Raw genomic sequence first — 20,890 nt, 5'->3', positions numbered from 1 at the left:
ATCCCAAACCCCCTCTAAAATATTCTGTGCCCTTTACAGCCTGTGCCTGCAGCTGATCGCCCTGGCTTTGCTTCAGTCACGAGTCATCCTGTGAGGGGATCCTTCGAGTTAACGCCGAAACCCACTGGACCACCGATCCACACAACCAAGCTAAAGTTCCTGATCTTTAAAAATAAGAGTTCTACATATAGAATACAAATAGCATATAACATTTTCGTATTTATCATTTAAGACTGAAGAAAAAACACAAGCTAAAACTGCTGTAAATAAATTAAAATGTGCATAAAGCTAATTCAGCACCTCGTTATCTTTTGATTTATTTTCCGGCCGAACCACTTGGCAATCCATAGCGAGGGGAATATTTCATTATGCTGATTAAGTCCCACTGTCATCATTATGGCACACATTGATAGAGCTGCCAGCAGGTGAGCAGATAATGCTGATTGCTCTGGGAGAGCAGGTCGCACCTCGCCGAAAAGCACTCGCAATATGCTGGTATCAGCTGACTACAGTCAAAGACCTTTTTTCTAGAGGTGCCAGCACGTGCTGAAAACGAATGGATCATGTGGTTGCGTCTAGAACGCGAGAGATCGCAGATCAGAGAGCGGCGACGATTTTAAAATTACAGTCAAACGTCCATAAATCAAAGTTTAACGAGCTACATTTTTTGTGGAATTTTGGTTAAATCGAGTGGTTCAGCTTTAGGGGTCGAAAACTAAAGCACCGTACATGATATTTTAGTGAATATTTAAGAGTAATAAAAAATATTACAAATTCGGTTGGTATAATATTTAATTTAAAGTAAAATTAAGATTAAAGTATTTCTGATAGTATCCAAAATGAATTCGCCTATTCTCTTGTTGAAAGTGAAGTGGGTTCGAGTTGCATTTGCTCCCCTGTAAATGGATAATAGAGCAAAGTGGAGCTAACTACGCTCGGATTACGGCGAGGAGACCCAGACCCTGTACCCCGGTCCGCCTGCCGGATCCGCAAAAACAGTACCCGGTTCAAATCGTTCCGATTTTCATGTGTGAGACAAGTCACGTAGGCCTTGAAATGGCGAAATTGCTGCTCGCGGTCGCACATTTTCCCGCATTCGCGTGCATCAAACGCTGCTAAATTTTTCGCACGAATTAGCGAAAAATGAGACACAACCAGCCCCCACAGCAGCCCCCAAAAAAATGAATAAAGAGTAGCGAAGTATGAAAAGAACACCGCTCGCCCATCCGAAACCGATACGAAAAACTGAAGACACACGCCGGAGGGTACGGAGAATCCAGAAAGCCGCGAACATCCAAGTTCTCTTGGCAACATACAATTTTACGAAAGGCCCCCGATCGTAAAGTAGAGCTAACGTAAGCATAAAAGAGCGGGTGACGTCGAAACTTGGTCGCACGCTCACCACGCGCATTTCCGGGGCTTATCAGCTGCTCCGGCGATGATCACCATTATCATTATCATATGTCAGCGGCTAGGGCAGCCCCACCGGCTATTGCCTGCTATCAAAGTCAGCTGTCTGAAAACGTTAATTGGTCGGCTGATTAAAAGAGTTCAATTGGGAGAAGTCAGCGAAATGGCGATTACGTATAAATATACTTGTTTATGGAAAGCTTTGACAGCTCGAAGTGTCACAAACGCTCGTTTATACTGTTTACCTTTCTATTTCGCCGTCATCCGCTTATGACCGCTATAATTTCTATCTGGTTCATGCCTCCGAAAATGTGGATTCCATTGTTTTTCAAGGGTTTTGCAACTACGGCCTATAAATAAATAAATCAAGTATTTAACATTTCACTTTTTTTATTAGTCAACATATGGAATTTTTTATGGAATTTTTTATTTTTATATCTAATAAAGGCTTTGTTAAGTAAGAAAAATAATCCTCCAAAAGTATTATATTGTCTATGGTGTCCATAAAAGCGTATCTACATTTCGACTTGGCAAAGATGGACTCTTTTCTTGTCTTGCTTTTATTAAAATCTCAACTTTGCTGATATTGGCACAAACCTCACAATAAAATGACATTTAAATTTAGCAGAATGCAGCCAAACTTGAACCATTTTGAGGTCTACGTGACGTATGGAGAATACACCCGTGGTGATTCACAGCGTTTCAATTTAGTGTGGGCATGCCCCAAACAGCTCCTCCGGCCAATCAACTGCACCTGCTCAATGCCAATGTCATTGCCATTGCGTCCCCAGTGTCGATTGGTGTATAGCGAATTCGAGTGGCAGATTAGATAGTTTTATTAATGAACACCCACATGAGTCCGGCAGTACTAATTCACTGCCATGACATCTAACAACTGTACACTGTCACCTTGTGTGGGATGCTGGCGAAGTGAAGCTATCTAAAAGCAACCATATGGTAAAGATGCTAGGATATGTTCGTATAACATCGACACAAAGGTTAGAATATTAAAAATTGATGAAATTACACATTAGGAAAAGGGTAAGATTTCTAATTGCAGGATAATAAGCTGGCTAAGACTATTTAAGTCAGTACTTTTTAGGACCGGAAATGATCCTAGAAATAAGATATGAAAAGGTTAACTCTAAAATTTAAGTTTAATATATATTTTCGCTAATTTAAAATAACAAATCTAAACCCTTCTAAAATCAAAAGAATTTTTAAAGAGAGTTTATCCTTAACTCGAGGCTTGTTGTTGTAAACTGACAACCGTTTAGTCTTTCATACGCTGACTACTTGACTTGAGGCAAATTAATATTAAATATTGAGAGCAGCGAAACGCATTCCAAAGTTGAATTCAATTAAACAGATTTCAATCATCCGGACATGACGGAAATGTCAGAATCTTCGCCAGACCCGTTGGTCTCCGCGACAGAGTCCCCCACCCTACAGCCACCCTCCGCAGAGTCCGGTTTAGCGGCATTTCTAGTTCATGGCCTGCATTGCGTGAATATGATGAGTACGCTTAATTGGATTAGCTGCGATGTCTGCCGGGAAATGGAAATGGAAACGGAGACGGGCTAAAGAGCCAAAGTCACTGAGCGATTGCATAACAAGCCGGTTCGGCCAGTCGTTTGGAAAAGCGTGTGAAATGGAGTTGTAACCGGCATGATATTCTATTTACCAAATAATTGGACACAAATGTCGCCGACGATGGGAGAGCATGTCCATCAAACTGCCAAGTGGCTTATGCAAATGTTTTTAAGGCAGGAAAAAAGAAATTAATGAAAAAAGAATTCAACCTGGAGATGCGGGGCATCGATCCCCGTACCTCTCACATGCTAAGCGAGCGCTCTACCATCTGAGCTACATCCCCTGATGAATGTTGAGTGTCGTATTCGCTACCTGAACGCTCTCGCCACTTTTCGTGGTGGTCGATTTCGATGAGCCCTCTATGTGTATAGGAAAAAAGCTTTTAGCATGAGCTTTTTGGTTATAAGTACGAACTAATAGTATTAGTGAATAAAAACGGAATAAAAAATATTTGTAAAACATTTTAATTGAGTTAAAATATAAGTTTAAGACAACCATGCCATGAAAACAAAAAAAGATCTTTTATCTGTTTCCGCCCGGGTTCGAACCGGGGACCTTGTGCGTGTGAAGCACACGTGATAACCACTACACTACGGAAACCCATGATGAAAGGACACCTAGTACTCAAATACCTTGTTCAAAAATCGATGCTACAACAAGGAAACAGCCTTAGATAACTAAACAAATAATAAAATAGTGGAACACCCACAAATTGTGCAGTATAGAAAACTGGAAAGAGAAAGTACACTTCGACCCAGTTATACTCCTTTCCCTCGTTTCTTTGCCAAGTTCAAAGCAACGATAATGATGCACGCCCTGTCAACGAAAGACATTAAACGCCCAGGGTGCAACATATTTAGGCCATAACAGCACTTTCTTTAATGGGACTCCGTCCTATTTCCAGACAACCAACCTTTCCTTTCGTCTTGGGTGGCTCTCGGCAAGGGCTGCAACCAATTGAAGTCGTAAAAATATCCGGGAATTGGAGTCATACCGGGATGCTGACATTGCAGGAGAGTCGTAAAACAGTTGAAATTCGGTGCGTGCTGATGGTCGGCGTGTTTATAAATACAACACACCTGAAATGATCGTAAAGACAGTCTCATTAAAATTATATAAAAATGAATGTGGTGGAGAGAAAATTTATTGAATAAACTTCAATATCACAGTGGAAGCGGGCAGGTGGGGGTCAATTGACATTTATAGCAATTAGCATGCAAAAAAAAACAAAAAATAATTCTTCTTGTTCCCGCCCGGGTTCGAACCGGGGACCTTGTGCGTGTGAAGCACACGTGATAACCGCTACACTACGGAAACAGCTGAAAGACTAGCGGCAAAAATCCCAACTAGAGGTAAGCGTTCTGCTTTTGATAAATTACACCTTAAAAAATAAAAGCATACATACCGAAATCATTTAATTGTTTCTACTTGAAAATGAATCTAATAGTGTGCATAGACTTCTATCATCATTGACGAATATAAACAAATCATGAGAGGCGTGTACGGCTTTAAAGCAATCGATTTTATAGAAAACTGGCATTTAAATAAAAGGTTGCTAATGTATTCCTTTGTTTTTAATTCATCGAACATTTGAAAAACAGCATCATGCGAATAGTAAGATGCTCGGATTTATAAACAATGGGCATCCCGTGGATAGAAGAAAAGACAGGAAGTCCAGGCGAACAGGACAAACAAACTCTTCTCCTGGAAGAAAATTGTCGATTTAGTTTTGTAAGCTAGTGTTAAACATACATGTATATAGTTAATTGTATCGATCTTTAGGTTTTTATACCCTTGCAGAGGGTATATTGATTTCAGTCAGAAGTTTGCAACGCAGTGAAGGAGACGTTTCCGACCCCATAAAGTATATATATTTTTGATCAGCATGACTAGACGAGTCGATCTAGCCATGTCCGTCTGTTCGTCCGTTTCTACGCAAACTAGTCTCTCAGTTTTAGAGCTATCGGGCTGAAACTTTCCCCAAAGTCTTATATCTTTGGCAGGTAGTATATAAGTCGGAACCAGCCGGATCGGACAACTATATCTTATAGATAAAAAAAATAAAAAAAAATTGTATCTTTGGTGTTTTTTAACATATTTTTAATTTTATAAAAATCGGACGACTATATCATATAGCTGGCATAGGAACGATCGGAAAATTGGTGGGTGTATTATCTTATACAATTGGGAATATCATTTTATGTATTTTAAAAATTAAATAATTACAGCTGCAAGGGTATACAAACTTCGGCTTGCCGAAGTTAACTCCCTTTCTTGTTAAGTATTCTAAACATTAATAATGATGTCAAGATATGTATGGTTGCTCTAAAGGTAATTATCAATTACTTTGTTTGGTTTAAGCGTTGTGTTTTTAGGAATTGAATTGAAATTTATTAAACGGATCTTAAAGTGGAAACACTTAACCTAGCAAATATGTTATAAAATTGTTCTAAGCTAGAAATTAAAAAATAAACAATTTACAATAACGTTAAAATTAAAAAAAAAAAAAAGTATATTACAAAAGCAAATAAGATCGGATTAAAAAAATTATGACTTGTTCCCGCCCGGGTTCGAACCGGGGACCTTGTGCGTGTGAAGCACACGTGATAACCGCTACACTACGGAAACGCTTGGTTAACGATCGGTTTAAGACCCATCAAACGCGAACGGTCAGTTACGAAGCCAGCGAATATATTTTTAGCCTAACGCAACTGTGTAATAGAAAAACTTGCATATCTTTTGCAACAACACTTTATAATTTAACATTTAAACCTATTTGAAGACCACTGCTGTTGTTAATATTAGTTCTGATGATAATATTTTATTTGTTAGCTGGTAATACAATAGGTTTAAAGTTTCTTTTATTTCGTAATGAGATTTTGTAAAAGGAAAAGATACATAAAATTAAGATTAACATTTAAATGCCATACCAAATATTACTATAGAATAATATATAATAATGTATTACTCTACCAACTTTAATATTATGACATTTCAAGAAAATTTGTAGGACAGGTCATTAAATTTTAGCATTTGGCACTTTTAGAAAGTGAACTGACATTGCGATTCTTACTGAACTTTTTGTATATCTAGATTCTAGAATAATTGATTAAGAAAAAAAAAAGGAAAAAAGAAACCGAATGTTCCCGCCCGGGTTCGAACCGGGGACCTTGTGCGTGTGAAGCACACGTGATAACCGCTACACTACGGAAACAGCTGAAAATCTAGCGGCAAATAACCGAACTCGGTTTAGCTGCTTGCCATCGATAAGGAAAACACTCCATACATTTTGGAACCCATTTATCAGTGTTCAATTTGCATAATTTCTATGCGGGAAAACGCAAGAATTTGTCGACAGAAAACCCTGATTTATGGTCTTTCCGATAAGCGAGTAAAAGTGTTTTCAACTGAGCTGAGCTTAAACTTGAACTGGTTGGAAATTAGCTGGGGCCTTAGCGAGTTTCCCTTTTTTTCTCGATATGAACTATCAACTTTACTGGGGCCACCGCTGAAAAAGGAAAGCTAGGTGCGTGCGGCGGTCCTATAAATAAAGAGCAAAAGCAATTAGGTGGCTTCTGGCCAAAATTGATTGCAAATTGTGCTGGGATGCGGCAATGGCTTTGCAGGGGCTCTTCTGCGACTGATAAGGACAATCGGTCGGATGCGGATTCTAAGTGGAATGGACACCCGCAATGGCCGGGCAAACGGGTTCAACTGGCCAATGGCGATACAAGTGACAAGTGAACATGGAAAACTAATTTATGTGGCGCATGCGACAGGAAATGCGGCGGCCACTCCACTCGATTCGATTCGATGAATCGGAATGCAATATGCAATATGCAATGCAAACCCGTCGACGAACCACTGCAGTTGCTCAATGAAAGTCGGCTCTGAATTCTTGGTTCTTCGTTCTTTGGGGACACTTGGCACCAAGACACCGGGCAGAGAGACCTTGACCGGGTTGTCTTGGCTGGGCAACGGTAATACGAAACCACCGCTAAGACGCAACAACTGGCGAACAAGTGAAGAACATATAACCGCCTAACAACACTTTGCTCTTAACAACCCAGCTACAGCCACTTTTGGCCCCGCCGGCTCCTCAATCGAAGACGTGTTAAGGAAGCGTATCTATCGCTGGGATCAGCATTACTTATTGCACAGAGAGGAAGAGTTCTGATTCCTTGAAAACTATCCAGGACACTAACCGCATTTCTAACAGCTTCCCATTAATTCAGATTAAATAGTGTCGTCTTTGAAATTAAAAAAAGTTATCCATTTGTAAACGCAAAAGTTGTGACACTAAAACATAACTTGCTTAAGCTTTTTTATATAAAGTTAGGAGATCATAAGGTATAGACCTTGGGTGGCGACATGTGAATTTTTCAGAAACAACATTTCCAGAGATCCTTGTAAGATTTTAAAATGATATTATTTTCAATGGTTGCAGTAATAATATAGTAAACTTGAAATAAATTTATAGAATTTTTACCAAGGATGATTCATTTGTAAGTTTTTTCTCGCAGTGCTTTTGGCAGCCGGTTCGAACTGCGTTTGGCTGCCGGCTGAGGCATCACCTCCATCATCATCAGCAACTGGCCGCATCTCAACATCATCGCTTGTTGACCAAGTTATGCTTTGCGAACAACGATGTGTCATGTCGTGCGCCAGCCCGGGGCAAGATGTGGCCAAGTTCCTAGAGAGGATGGCACTGGAGATTGGACTGCCGCGACCATTCTTCACACCTCCCACAACGGGCGGCCAGAAATTCGCACGCTCGCGGCGCCAGCTGATCCTAACCAGCTGGGCTGGCCAAGAACTCCCGACTCCCGACTTTGATCGGACCTAGACCCCAAAACACCGCTGCGGGCCATCAACAGGCGCATTGATCTTCCTTTTCCGTCTGCTGTTGCATCTTCATCTTTTATTAATCGCCCCATTTATTTGATTATCTTCGCGGCAGCGGACTGGCTTGGGATAGATTTATGCCCCGGCGGTGTAATTTACTCGCTAATCATGCAACACTTTTCATTTTGACACGTTCGGGCGGCTCTCACCAAAGCACCGCCAGCGGTAATTATGTAAATTTCCCCACCGAACCCGGTCGATCCAAACCGATTCGATCCTCCGCGATCCGTCGGATGCCGGGGGGTGCCATTTTATGATCTATGCCTGCTTCGTGCTTAGAAGCGAACTTAACACAAATTGATAAAAGCAACATCAACAACATGGGGCGCTCGACAGCGGTCTTGAACTATTTTTACGATCATCGATCCCGCGTTCCTCTTGTTTTTCGTTCCACTAGCGAGCACATCGCTTACATAAATTACGGCCAAGGACCCGGGCACCAGGTCCGGCATAGAATTCCAGGGAAAACACATCGAGCATCATCGGCCCGCTCGTGTTTTGACACCAAACATCCGTTCTAAGCCGCAGCCGCAGCGAAGGGGTTAGGTCTAGGGGATAGCCATTCTGATCCGAACCAGGATCTGGCGGGGGCAACATCTGATCTTGTTAGCCGTTGCCGCTCATGCGCATGACTGCAATTTAAGCGCCATAAATTCTGTTCTCAGCTCCCCATGTCGAAGGCAATATGTCAAAGTTGTTATGCCCTTGCACTTTATAGGGTAGCAAAGGTATGATCTATGACAGAGTAAGGTCTTTTATAACACTATTAAAATAATTAATATATTAAGGGATTCAGAATATTTAAAGCTTATTTTAGGATTACTTCTTCATAAGTGTAGACATTTGATATAATAATATTATAGGTACCTTAAAAATAGAAATGATCCGCAATATTAAAATAATAATCCTTAATTTTTCTAGTTCTTGTTTAATAATGGCAGTTTGTGATACAAGTAATGGGTTGTAGTATATTGTACCATTTTTTCATACCATTTCATTTTTACAGAATCGTTTAGTATAGTGCTGTAATAAATACCAAATAACTAGGTATATCGTCACCGAACCCTTCCTTTGAGTTAAGGATGTAAGATTGAGACTTACTTGAGCATGATGCCCTTCAAAGCACTTATCCATAATGTGAGGTTGCATTAGATGACTTAATACGATTTTCGTTGGGCATGGTTTGGGTTAGGTTGTACAGCTGGATTGGATCCGCTTTCAAGTGGTTCTCTAGGGGGTGGGGTACAACGGTGGCATTAGCGGGAGACTTTGCTGTGACATATGCAAATGGAAAAGTAATTAAACAATCCTTCAAGCTGTAACTTCGAGAGACATAAATTAGTGCTTAGCATTATAAATAAGCACAAACAATTTCAGCATTTTCTACACGATTAATAACGCCAATTAATCGCAGCAATGGCGGCTGCAAACAGTCATTGCCATGTAACTGACAAACTGGTCGACAGTTGCTAATGAATTAATCAGCGTGGAGATTAGATCGCAGATTGGCGATTCTGGATCTGCGATCGGTGATCTGAAACCATTCAGGCAATCGCGTAAAGAGCGTAGGCATTTAATTGCCCCAGCACACAATATTATTAGCGGCGCTACTGACAAATGATAATTGGTATTTGCATGACAATTAGAATCGCCGTCCGATCGCTGCCAAGATCGGATCAGATGGGCGCCAGGCGTCTTTGAGAAGCTGCCTCGGACTGCGAGGCAAATACCCATTGGTCACGCCGGGCACTTCCTGCATATTTGTGAGCCGGTTTAAGAGAGTGAGCTCCAGTCGCCGGTCGGCCCATGATCAATGGCATCGCGAAGACTAATGCCCCCGAAAATGCGCCACAAGGATCGGATTTCTTGAACTTGACATTGAAAACATCCAAGGCAGATGAGATGCTTCTCGGGCCTGTCAATCCGCTTAGCAGGCGGAATGGTGCGATCATTATCACTGATCCCCAGCCAAATTAATTCCCGGTCCTAAGTGGCTCTTAATTGTTGCAGTTTATTTCGGGAGTGCACCCAAGCATCGATCTGCATTCAGACGGAGGGGCATGTCACTCAGTTTGTACGGTTTGGGGGGCGGGTTCAAAAGTATCCAGTTGCAATGCTGACAAGATCACGTACAAAGTGCAACTTTGCTTGGCTGTCAATCAAATAGTGATGTTATTCCGTTCGCCCGTCACCAAAGGGTTTATTCAACTGGAATGCGCACCATTAAGTACTTGATAAGTCGCTGCGAGGGCGGTTCGATATCTTCAGCTGTTTCGGCTGAAGTGATCTTCTAATCTGCCGTTGCGCAAACTGATGGCATTTGAAAGATATGTAGTGCACTAAGGTGTTTAATCCTTTAACTTCAACATTCTTGTAGTATAATGACCTTTAGTGGAGCAGATCCCTATGGTGAAAGAGATATTAAAGTTCTTTTGGCTTAGCTGTTTTGTGAAGTATAAGATATATTTATAATGGAACCTATATTCTGAAAGCATTATAGGTACTTTAAAATAAAATTTTATTATTCAACATAGTGAAGAAGATATTAAAGTTCTAATTGACTGTTTTTTTGGCTTAGGTCTAAGATTCTTTTAGCAATATCAGAAACATAATAATGGTATATTTTCAAAGCATGCTATTTCTAAACTTCTTGAGGTCATAATCAGATGAATAAATTCGAAACGATACCATTTTCCTTATCAGGTTCCTGAATTCTCGACTAGATGTATGACCGTGCCTCTTTTAATTAAGTTTAATCTTGACGTTGATTAAGGCTCATGATCTAAAGTAATCTGGTTCACGCAAGAAGCTTGTCCTTAAAAATGTAACACCATATTCCGTATAATCCCGTATCGTTATCCGATATTTTCCCAGGAATGCTGACCTCTAATGGTGCCATTACCTTGAACGACATTCCACCGCACCACCTCCCCCTCCAATGGTGATCAATGGAAGCCCGTACGCAAGTATCGCACCTGGAACACAATCACCAATCACCGGGAGATAAGCCGACGATATCGAACAATGGCCCAACGCGAGTGTGTCGACCATCGAAGTACACACAATTTTGCCTACTTATGTTTGGGTCTGTGTTTTATTTTTTCGGCAGTACTTGAACGCTAACTGGGTGAGTCACCCGTTGGTAATAACTAATTGTCTCTAAGCCTAACAGAATTATGTCTATTGAATGATTAGTGTCCGTTGCCGTAGTCGGCCCATTTTTTGCCCAGTGCCTGATCGCGTGCCTGCTGTCGTAGGACCTTGCCACTTCCGGTTTTTGGCAACTCGGGTAAGAAGAAGACGCCGCAGTGGAGCTGCTTGTGTTTGACCACCAGGCGCTTGGCCACGTACTCCACAATGTCCATTTCGGTGAGCCGACTTCCAGGTACCTTCACGACAGCCGCCGCCGCAGGGTCACCATCCACCTCATTCCAAAGTCCAAAGACGCAGGCCTCAATCACATCGGGCAGCTCGGCGATGACCTGCTCCAGTTCCTGGGGACAATACTGGGCGCCATGGAAGCGCAGGAGATCTCCCTTCCGCTCCACGATGTGCAAGTAGTTCTCGTCGTCGAAGTAGCCCATATCGCCGGTGTGGAACCAGCCCTGGTAGTCCTGCATGCGCTTCGATTCGTTGGGGTTGGCATAGTAGCCATTCCAGACCTTTCCATTGTGCACCAGGATTTCGCCCGTCTCGCCATGTCCCAGACTCCGACCGGCATCGTCCAGGATTTTCACCCGCACTCCCGGCACTATCCTGCCCACCGACGAGGGCTTCGACACTCCCATATTGGCCGCCACTCCTCCGCACTCGGTTAGGGCATATCCGTAGGATATCTGCCCTGTGATCAGGAAGTCCTGCAGCTTCAGCAGATTGGCCACGTAGCAGGAGCCACCACCTACGCTCACGAACCGGATGCTGGACAGTCGCTGCTTACTGAGTGTGGGGGTCTTGAGGAGCGAGGCCACCTGCTGCGGCACCACTGTCAACAGGGTCACCTTGTACTTCTCCACCAGTTGCAGCATATACTCCGGTGTATAAGACCTATCCGTGATTATCCGCGTGGATCCGTGGCAGCAGCTGAAGAGCATGTTGAACATCCCCGAAGACCAGTCGATGGTGCTGAAGGAGAGCAGCACATCTTGGCCAGTAACAAAGCTGAAAGGGAGTAAATATTATACATTGTGTCAAAAATATTTTGGAGCGGAATTTGACGTGGCTCAGAAGGGTTTAGTTGTCCACTTTTGTTGTGCTTTCAAATATATATATATTACAGTAACATTAAAAACAGAGAAATGATTTTGCTAACATTATACCGTGTATAGAAAAGCCATAATAACAGACTTATGTCTTTACTGCAATCTACATGAACCCTTTTGACTTTGCTTAGAAGGTTTTAGTTTCTAATGTTGCTTACTTTTCTTAGAAGGGCTCAGTTTTTGATATTTCTGATATATAACATTATCATTTATAAAATATATAAACTATTTTAATCATATCGAAAGCTAAGAAAGATAAGATATAAGAAAGATATTATTTTATTTTAATCTAAATCAACCCTTTTGACTCTTTTGACATGAGTTTTATATGTTTTCTTATAAGTGAACTGTGCGAATCCCTAAGCTAAGAAACCCCATTAATTATCCCATATAATGTTGACTAGTTCTTACCCAAAATCAAAGAGGCAAGCTGAGTTGCTTATGCAAACGGCCTTAGGAAGACCCGTAGTTCCCGAAGTGCAGAGAATGGCCACTGTATGATCGCCGCCCAGGAGAAGAGTTTCGGGTCTGTGGAGAACAATAGCGTGAGTCTTAAGATATTTATCTAGTCCATCCCATAAATCCCTACACATAGTACAGCTCTGCTTTGGTGGGTTCCAACAGATCCTCAACCCGCGGCATGCCCAGTCGATGGTCCTTCAGTGTGTAGACATGGCTCTTGAGTATCCTGGCTATGATGCTCAGTCGCTGGTAGACATAACCATCGCAAAAGATGATCCTCGGACGGGTGATGGAGAACAGATGCTTCATGGTGTCCTCGTCGTGCCAGGGACTAACTGCGTGGAATGGCGATCCATTTAGTAGGCATCCGAGCACCACTGGCATGAGGTACGTGGTGTTGGTTCCAGCGATGCCCACCACATCGTCCTGTTTCAGTCCCAGAGCCTTCAACTGCTGGGCAATGCGGATGGCAAAGGTTATGGCCTCGCCATTGGTCAGAGCCGTGCCCTCGGTATCTGAAATCTAAAAGAGAATACTAGTTATATGGATTTGTAAGGGTTATTATAGAATTTACCCACCTGACATATGCTGGACGGATGGTTCCGCATAAAGGCGAAAAGAATTTTACCAATCGAACAGTCCACATCGAAGAAGTTCGCCGGCCTTGGTCCACTCCAAATTTTGGTGTATTTATCGAATTGCGTGCTCGAGCGTTCCATTGTGTTGACTGATAAGACTAGCCGGGTCTCAACAAACGGGTTTCTGTCCGGTCGTGAATCCAGTCCGGTTCCAGTGACGGTTCTTCAGCGACTGGCGAACGGCCGTAATGTTCCGGCCATTTGCAGTCCAGGTGGAATCTTATCGCTTCCAATCGGTTCACTACGTCACCGATTTGAGGGCGAAGCTCGAAATGCTCACTGATAAGCGCTTCCAGCCAGATAAGCCAAACTCGAAGAGGTTTGAGATATTTTCCCTGATAGTTTGCGCTACTTTGAGTTAGCTATGAAATGATAAATGAGATAGACCTTGACTGGGCGAATGCCCCTTTCGTGACCTACATATCTTTTATCTTGCTCTTTGTTGGATATCTCGATCAATAGAAACAGGTTTAACAAGTGCATAAAAAGCTTAGACTGAATCAATTTAATTTAATTAAATTAGTACTATTATATTTCAAGCTAAGAGATTTTTTTGATCTCTCAATCCTCTGAAAGAGGTTTATTTAGCATAAATTGAATGTTATAAACTGATAGGTTCATTAGGGACACTTTATTGGCTCTTTTAAAAATATATTATTTTTTGATAATTCTTTGATACAAAAAATATAGAAATTGTTTTTAAAAAATTGTTGTTTAGTTTGAATTCTTGGCATCCAAGAAGAACGCCTTGTTTGCCATGCGGTTGGTTTTGCCATTGGGACTGCGCACCAGATCCTCCACGATGATGGCTCCTCCGTTCAACTGCTTGTACTTGGCTTCGATATGAGTTGCCACGTAATCCACAATGTCCTGGGCCGTAAGGGAACTGCCTTGTTTTTTAACCACCGCGGCGGTAGCCTCGTCCCCGTTGATCTGATTCCACACCCCGAAGACACAGACCTCTGCCACGTCTGGCATCTCCGATATGACACTCTCGATATCATTGGGATAGTACATGATGTTCTGGTACTTGAGCATATCCTTCTTGCGCTCCACAATGAATATGAACCCATCATCATCGACGAATCCGAGGTCCCCGCTGTGGAACCACATTTGTGGGTCCCGCATCTTGTGTGTTTCCTCCGGATTGCCGTAATACCCGGCCCAGTATTGATCATTGCAGAGGCACAGCTCTCCTACCTTATTGGGCCCAAGGGACTCTCCCTTTTCGCAGATCACCTTCAGCTTCAGTCCTGCCACCAAACGACCCACCGAGTTGGGCTTCTCGTCGAAGTGAAAGTTCATGGAGGCCATGCTGCCCAGCTCTGTGAACCCGTAGGCAAAGTGTAGGCAGTCCTCGCGAAGGCGACCGCGGATGAGATGCTGGGTCTCCACCGAAGCCCGAGATCCTCCGAAGAGGTAGTATCGCAAACTGGACAAGTCGGAAGTTCCGAAAGCTGGTGAGTTGGCCATCATGGCCATCTGGGCAGGCGCCTGGAGTATCCACGTGATCTGGTGCTCCTCCACGAGTCGCATAAAGAAAGCTGGATCGAAGATATTATCCGCTATGATACGTTTGGTGCTGAAGACACCGGATGTGACGGTGGTCAGAAGACCGGTAATCCAGTCGAGCGTACTGTGGGTGTACTGAACGTCCTTGGTGGTCAAAAAGCTATGAGAAGTATGATTACTTAAGGATCTCTGTGTTCATAGACTTTTCTTACTGGCTGCAATTTAGGATCTGTCGACTATTTGTTATGGTCACAGCCTTTGGAATTCCCGTTGTGCCGGAGGAGCAGAGAATTGCTAGGGTCTGATCGTTGCCCTGTTCCAGTCGAATTGGCCGAAAGTTTTCCTCAATGGGAGTGGCCAGAACTTCATTGATACGGATGGAATCCAGAGGATGATTACGCATAGTGATGATCTTCACATCTAGTTGAGCTGTGGCAGCTCGAACCTTCTCGAACTCATCCCCATCACAGAAAATAAGTCGAGGCTTGGTGATCTTGAATAGCTTTTCGATGGTACTCTGTTCGTATGATATGTTGAGCGAATGGAAGGCGATTCCATTAAAGAAGCAGGCGTAGGCAACAGCGGACATATGGGTGGTATTTCTGGCTATAATGCCCACCACATCGGATTGGAGAAGTCCCTCTAGTCGCATAAAGCTGGCCACGTGCATTGAGTTGGCATGGAGCTCCGCCCTGGTCAGTATCGTGTTCTCCGTAGCCGAGATCTGAAAGGTTAGTTTGGATTATCACTTAGAATTTGCACTAGTGAACCCGTACATTCACTTACCTGAGCTATGAGCTGGGGATGCCGCCGCATCTCTTCAAAGATTATTTCCCCGATGGACAGATGTGGGTCAAAGTAGTATTCCAATTTGCCACCGCTCCAGACTTTGAGATCAGCATCGTAGAAATTGGCTGGTCTAAACGGCATTCTGGTAACTTCCAACCCGCTACTATTAGGTATAAATTCTCGACTGAATGCGAAGTGCAACGATAGCTCGCCTTTTATAAAGCCGAGCGATCTATTTGCAAACTATTTTAGATAACTTTCGGGGCGTTTGCACTGATTAGACAGACACGCGATTGCAGCTGCACTTGTGATCAAAGTAGTCGGGCCAGTGGGGCAATCTCCATAACAAAACACTTGCCTTCGTCCAGTAATTGGCGGTAGAGCCCCAACATTTGAGGCTGCGTTTTTTTGCAGTGACTCGGCAGATTCTCGATTAAGAATGATCTGTGTATACTGCATCGCATGTGCAGTGGAAATATTGCAAGTATTGGCATATCGATTAGAAGATGGTTTGAATACTTTATGAGATAGAGATAGATAGGTTTTCCAGAAGCTTTGTTTGAATTTTATATATTACAGCTTCCGCTTCAAATGCTAAAAAATGTTTGGCAACAAAACTTGATAATATACCTAACCGGAACTTGAAATCATAAACCGTTAAGTGCTTTAAATATATTTATTTTATTTAGTGCGATACCAATGACGTGCCATCTGAACGCAATGTTTAACATTTGAAAAAGTTTATGCTTGGTAGTTGTTGATTATCAATCAATTTTAAGGCTGGGACACATCTCTCAAGTAGGCAGCCTTTACGGCATGTCGATTGACCTTTCCGTTGGCGCTCTTGGCCAGCTGAGGAACTATCTGGACTCCACCGTGGAGATGCTTGAACTGCACGGATACGTTTTTGCGTACAAACTGCTCGACGTGCTTGGGATCCAGTTTGCTGCCTGATCGCAGGACCACGGATGCTGCGGCAGCATCGCCTTCCGTCTCGCGCCAGATGCCGAAAACACAAACCTCTGCCACTTCGGGAATCTGGGCGATCACTTCCTCCACCTCATGTGGATAGTACATCATTCCCAGGTACTTCAGCATGTCCTTTTTGCGCTCCACAATGTGCAGGCAGTGGTCCTCGTCGAAATAACCCACATCGCCGGTGTGATACCATCCCGCTGAGTCCCTCATCTCCGCGGTGGCCTGGGGATTACCCACATATCCACTCCACGGTTGCCCATTGTGGCAGAGGACCTCACCCAATCCTTTGGGGCCCTGCAACTGGCCCGAAGAGTCGACAATCTTCACCCGAATATTCGCCATTAGCCGACCCACTGAAGTGGGCCTAGATTGGGTGTCGTAGTTGTAGGATATCAAAGTTCCCACCTCGGTTAGGCCGTAAGCATTTTTAAGGATTCCTGATCCATGCAGGAAGGACTGCATCTTCTTCAAAGTGGCCACCAGGCAATGACCTCCAGCGAAGAGCAAATGCCTAAGACTTCGCAGCCTTTGCGCCCTGGTGTTGTGGCAATTGGCCAACATGGCAACGTGCGAATTGGCCATGATGGTCCAGGAGATCTCGTGCTGCTCACAAATGTCTAGAAAGTGGGCGGTACTAAACATTTCACTGGAAATCAGACGAACTGTGCCAAACACTCCAGCTGTTACCAGGGTAATGAGACCCGTGAGCCAATCCAAGGTGCTGGGAGCATATTGAACGTCGTCGGATCCCAGATAGCTGAAATATACAATAAGAAATTAACGGTAAAGAAACTCCCAGAATTTCAGCTTATGCTCCTTCTTGGTGACCCCAATCTGTAATATATTACTTATTTCAAGCACCAAGAACATTTAAAATTTGGGGAAGCTTAAAAAAAGCTGTATAAAATATAATTTTAAAGACCCTTCAAAAGTATCCCTATGAAAACCCTACCTATGGGTTTCGAATAGCTTTCGGCTGTTTGACAGGGTCACCGCCTTGGGAGTTCCGGTGGTGCCCGAGGAGCAGAGGATGGCCATGGTGCGATCGACGCCTCTCTTGAACTGTGCGGGCTCGTAGTCCTCGGGAAGGGGACTCTGCAGCAGATCTGAGACACTCATTACCCCCTGAACCTTCCCGTTAACTGTTATAATAAGAGCACCCAGCGTGGCTCCTATGTTCTTGATCTTTTCGTAGTCCCCGATGTCGCAGCAAAGGATGCGTGGCTTGGTGATCTTGTAGAGACTCTCGATGGTCTTCTGCTCCAGATTGGGATTGACGGCGTGGAAGGGAGTTCCATTGAACAGGCAGCCGTAGGCCAAAGCGCCCACGAGCGTGGAGTTCCGGGCCATGAGCCCCACCAAGTCCGTCTCCTTTTTAAAACCGCGATCCCGCAGATAGCAACCAATCTTCGCTGCATTTTGCAGCATCTGCGACCGGGTCAGCCGCGTGTTATCCGTATGCGAGATTTGGAATATCCTGTGGGGCTGGCGTTGCAGCTGCCGGAAGATGATCTGGCCCACGGTCAGCTCCTCGTTGTAGAGACTCTGCTGGCTGGAGCCACTCCAGACCTTCTCGTCTGGATCGTAGCTGGTCGCCGGATTGCCGTTGAGGTCCAACATCGTGATGCACGCGCGGCTTGCAACTGTTGCACACTCGCCTGCGGACAGGTCTATTTAAAGGTCAGCGAAATTACAAAAATTAGCCGGCAATTTAGCAGTTAAAGTGTCCGGATATTTAATTTCACCTATTGATTGTTCAGAGTTTCGCTTGACACGATATCTTTGTAGAAAACCGTTTGGCGAATCAGATGATAATCAAGCTGACCCCGCGACAGCCGTATTTGTTATTTAATAAAGCATCTTTAAGATGTGGCGCAGGTTAACCATTCACAATCATATTTTTTTAAAACTCAAATTTTTTTTTACTATTACGTATTTCAGAAGTATACAATCTCTCTTTTAGTCCCGAGGGATTTGAGTTAACTATGCTATCTTGTGGTTTTTCCTTCACAGCCATATGCATTATAAGATAATTCCATTAATTTATACAGCAATTTAATACAAGTTAACAACCATAATATTAATTTCGTAACGGTTTTTGTTCTTTAACAGTGCGCCATCTATAAGAGTATCTTGGGAACTGCATGTAATGTTTATTTTACATTATTTTTCTACTCTACACATAATGTTTCATCTTTTAGGTTCTTTACATGTAATTATACCCGTTACTCGTAGAGTAAAAGGGTATACTAGATTCGTCGGAAAGTATGTAACAGGCAGAAGGAAGCGTTTCCGACCCCATAAAGTATATATATTCTTGATCAGGATCACTAGCCGAGTCGATCTAGCCATGTCCGTCTGTCCGTCTGTCCGTCTGTCTGTCCGTCCGGATGAACGCTGAGATCTTGGAAACTATAAGAGCTAGGCTATTGAGATTAGGCGTGCAGATTCCTGAGCTTCTTACGCAGCGCAAGTTTGTTTCAGCAGAGTGCCACGCCCACTCTAACGCCCACAAACCGCCCAAAACTGTGGCTCCTGCAGTTTTCATGCTAGAATAAAAATTTTAACTGAAATGTATTATTCTCATCAATACCTATCGATTGACCCAAATAAAGTTTGCCACGCCCACTTTTACGCCCACAAACCGCCCACAAACTTCAAAAAATCGTAAATATGAACGCGGATATCTCGGAAAATATCAAAGATAAGTAAATGGGATTTCAGATTTAGATTCCGTAGGCTTGAGCGCAGCGCAAATTTGTCACGCGAATATGCCACGCCCACTCTAACGCCCACAAACCGCCCAAGCCTGTGGCGCCCACAATTTCCATGCTAGATAAAAAATTATAACTGAAATGTATTGGTCTTGTCAATACCTATTGATTGATTCAAAAAAAACTTTGCCACGCCCACTCTAACGCCCACAACGCTTAAATCTGTCTACCGCCGGTAGGTGGCGCATTTCAATCTCGCTTTGCTGCTTGCATATCTCCATTTTCCTTTGGTCCCTTTAGCTGAGTAACGGGTATCTGATAGTCGAGGTACTCGACTATAGCGTTCTTCCTTGTTATACCCTTGCAGAGGGTATAATGATTTCAGTCAGAAGTTTGCAACGCAGTGAAGGAGACGTTTCCGACCCCATAAAGTATATATATTCTTGATCAGCATCACTAGACGAGTCGATCTAGCCATGTCCGTCTGTCCGTCTGTCCGTCTGTCCGTCTGTCCGTCTGTCCGTCTGTCCGTCTGTCCGTCTGTCCGTCCGTTTCTACGCAAACTAGTCTCTCAGTTTTAAAGCTATCGGGCTGAAACTTTCCCAAAAGTCTTATATCTTTTGCAGGTAGTATATAAGTCGGAACCAGCCGGATCGGACAACTATATATTATAGCTCCCATAGGAATAATCGGAAAAAAAATGTTAAAAAATTATATCTTTGGTGTTTTTTAACATATTACCTCCTTTCCTTGGAAATAACATTTTTTAATTAGTCTTGAATTTCGAATTAAATTTTATCAAAATCGGAAGACTATATCATATAGCTGCCTTAGGAACGATCGTAAAATTGGTGGGAAAATAATATAAAACAAATTATAGCTTCGGTGTTCCTTAACATATATCCTCCTACGCTTGGAAATAACATTTTTTAATTAGTTCTGAATTTCAAATTTAATTTTATCAAAATCGGACGACTATATCATATAGCTGCCATAGGAACGATCGTAAAATCGGTGGGAAAATAATATGAAACAAATTTTAACTTCTGTGTTTTTTTTCACATATAACCTCCTACGCTTGTATATAACATTTTTATACCCTTGCAGAGGGTATATTGATTTCAGTCAGAAGTTTGCAACGCAGTGAAGGAGACGTTTCCGACCCCATAAAGTATATATATTCTTGATCAGCATGACTAGACGAGTCGATCTAGCCATGTCCGTCTGTCCGTCTGTCCGTCTGTCCGTCTGTCCGTCTGTCCGTCTGTCCGTCCGTTTCTACGCAAACTAGTCTCTCAGTTTTAAAGCTATCGGGCTGAAACTTTCCCAAAAGTCTTATATCTTTTGCAGGTAGTATATAAGTCGGAACCAGCCGGATCGGACAACTATAACTTATAATCGGACAAATAAATGAAAAAAAATTATATCTTTGGTGTTTTTTAGCATATAACCTCCTTAGCTTGGAAATAACAATTTTTAAATAATTTTGAATTTTGAATTAAATTTTATCGAAATCGGACGACTATGTCATATAGCTGCCATAGGAACGATCGGAAAATTTGTGGAAAAATAATATGAAAAAAATTATAGCTTCGGTGTTTTTCAACATATAACCTCTAACGCTTGGAAA

At 42.9% G+C, this 20,890-nt stretch overlaps 4 protein-coding genes and 5 non-coding genes across 10 annotated transcripts in view; 1 reads left to right on the top strand and 8 right to left on the bottom strand.

Moving 5' to 3' along the window:
- The window catches only part of LOC119560666 (ras guanine nucleotide exchange factor Y), a 45,378-nt gene extending 45,102 nt beyond the window's left edge, over positions 1-276 (top strand). For both annotated transcript variants that reach the window (XR_005221034.1, XM_037874235.1), the window contains one exon: positions 40-276. Coding sequence is in view for 1 of the 2 variants with exons in the window: in XM_037874235.1 (XP_037730163.1) it covers positions 40-94 (55 nt within the window). In the remaining variant the exon portion in view is untranslated. The remainder of the gene's footprint in view (positions 1-39) is intronic.
- Positions 277-3,213: 2,937 nt separating this feature from the next.
- On the bottom strand, positions 3,214-3,286 carry Trnaa-agc. Its single transcript has one exon. It is a non-coding gene; the product is annotated as a tRNA-Ala (tRNA).
- Positions 3,287-3,530: 244 nt separating this feature from the next.
- Trnav-cac lies at positions 3,531-3,603 on the bottom strand. Its single transcript has one exon. It is a non-coding gene; the product is annotated as a tRNA-Val (tRNA).
- Positions 3,604-4,247: 644 nt separating this feature from the next.
- Trnav-cac lies at positions 4,248-4,320 on the bottom strand. Its single transcript has one exon. It is a non-coding gene; the product is annotated as a tRNA-Val (tRNA).
- A 1,238-nt stretch (positions 4,321-5,558) lies between these two features.
- Trnav-cac lies at positions 5,559-5,631 on the bottom strand. The gene has a single exon. It is a non-coding gene; the product is annotated as a tRNA-Val (tRNA).
- Positions 5,632-6,144: 513 nt separating this feature from the next.
- On the bottom strand, positions 6,145-6,217 carry Trnav-cac. Its single transcript has one exon. It is a non-coding gene; the product is annotated as a tRNA-Val (tRNA).
- A 4,756-nt stretch (positions 6,218-10,973) lies between these two features.
- Positions 10,974-13,369, bottom strand: LOC119560146 (4-coumarate-CoA ligase 1). The gene is made up of 4 exons (XM_037873500.1): positions 13,208-13,369; positions 12,757-13,151; positions 12,579-12,695; positions 10,974-12,066 (listed from the first exon to the last, which is right to left on the bottom strand). The coding sequence occupies exons 1-4, from the start codon at positions 13,346-13,348 to the stop codon at positions 11,100-11,102; spliced, it is 1,620 nt and encodes a 539-aa protein (XP_037729428.1). The 5' UTR covers positions 13,349-13,369; the 3' UTR covers positions 10,974-11,099.
- Positions 13,370-13,879: 510 nt separating this feature from the next.
- On the bottom strand, positions 13,880-15,765 carry LOC119560481 (4-coumarate--CoA ligase 2). The gene is made up of 3 exons (XM_037873943.1): positions 15,566-15,765; positions 14,992-15,503; positions 13,880-14,939 (listed from the first exon to the last, which is right to left on the bottom strand). The coding sequence occupies exons 1-3, from the start codon at positions 15,707-15,709 to the stop codon at positions 13,982-13,984; spliced, it is 1,614 nt and encodes a 537-aa protein (XP_037729871.1). The 5' UTR covers positions 15,710-15,765; the 3' UTR covers positions 13,880-13,981.
- Positions 15,766-16,230: 465 nt separating this feature from the next.
- LOC119560480 (luciferin 4-monooxygenase) lies at positions 16,231-18,182 on the bottom strand. Its single transcript, XM_037873942.1, has 2 exons — positions 17,499-18,182; positions 16,231-17,303 (listed from the first exon to the last, which is right to left on the bottom strand). The coding sequence occupies exons 1-2, from the start codon at positions 18,164-18,166 to the stop codon at positions 16,343-16,345; spliced, it is 1,629 nt and encodes a 542-aa protein (XP_037729870.1). The 5' UTR covers positions 18,167-18,182; the 3' UTR covers positions 16,231-16,342.
- Positions 18,183-20,890: the final 2,708 nt, after the last annotated feature.

The sequence above is a fragment of the Drosophila subpulchrella genome, unplaced genomic scaffold, assembly GCF_014743375.2.
Source record: "Drosophila subpulchrella strain 33 F10 #4 breed RU33 unplaced genomic scaffold, RU_Dsub_v1.1 Primary Assembly Seq354, whole genome shotgun sequence".
Classification (NCBI taxonomy): domain Eukaryota; kingdom Metazoa; phylum Arthropoda; class Insecta; order Diptera; family Drosophilidae; genus Drosophila; species Drosophila subpulchrella.
This window is presented reverse-complemented; position numbering and strand designations above follow the sequence as displayed.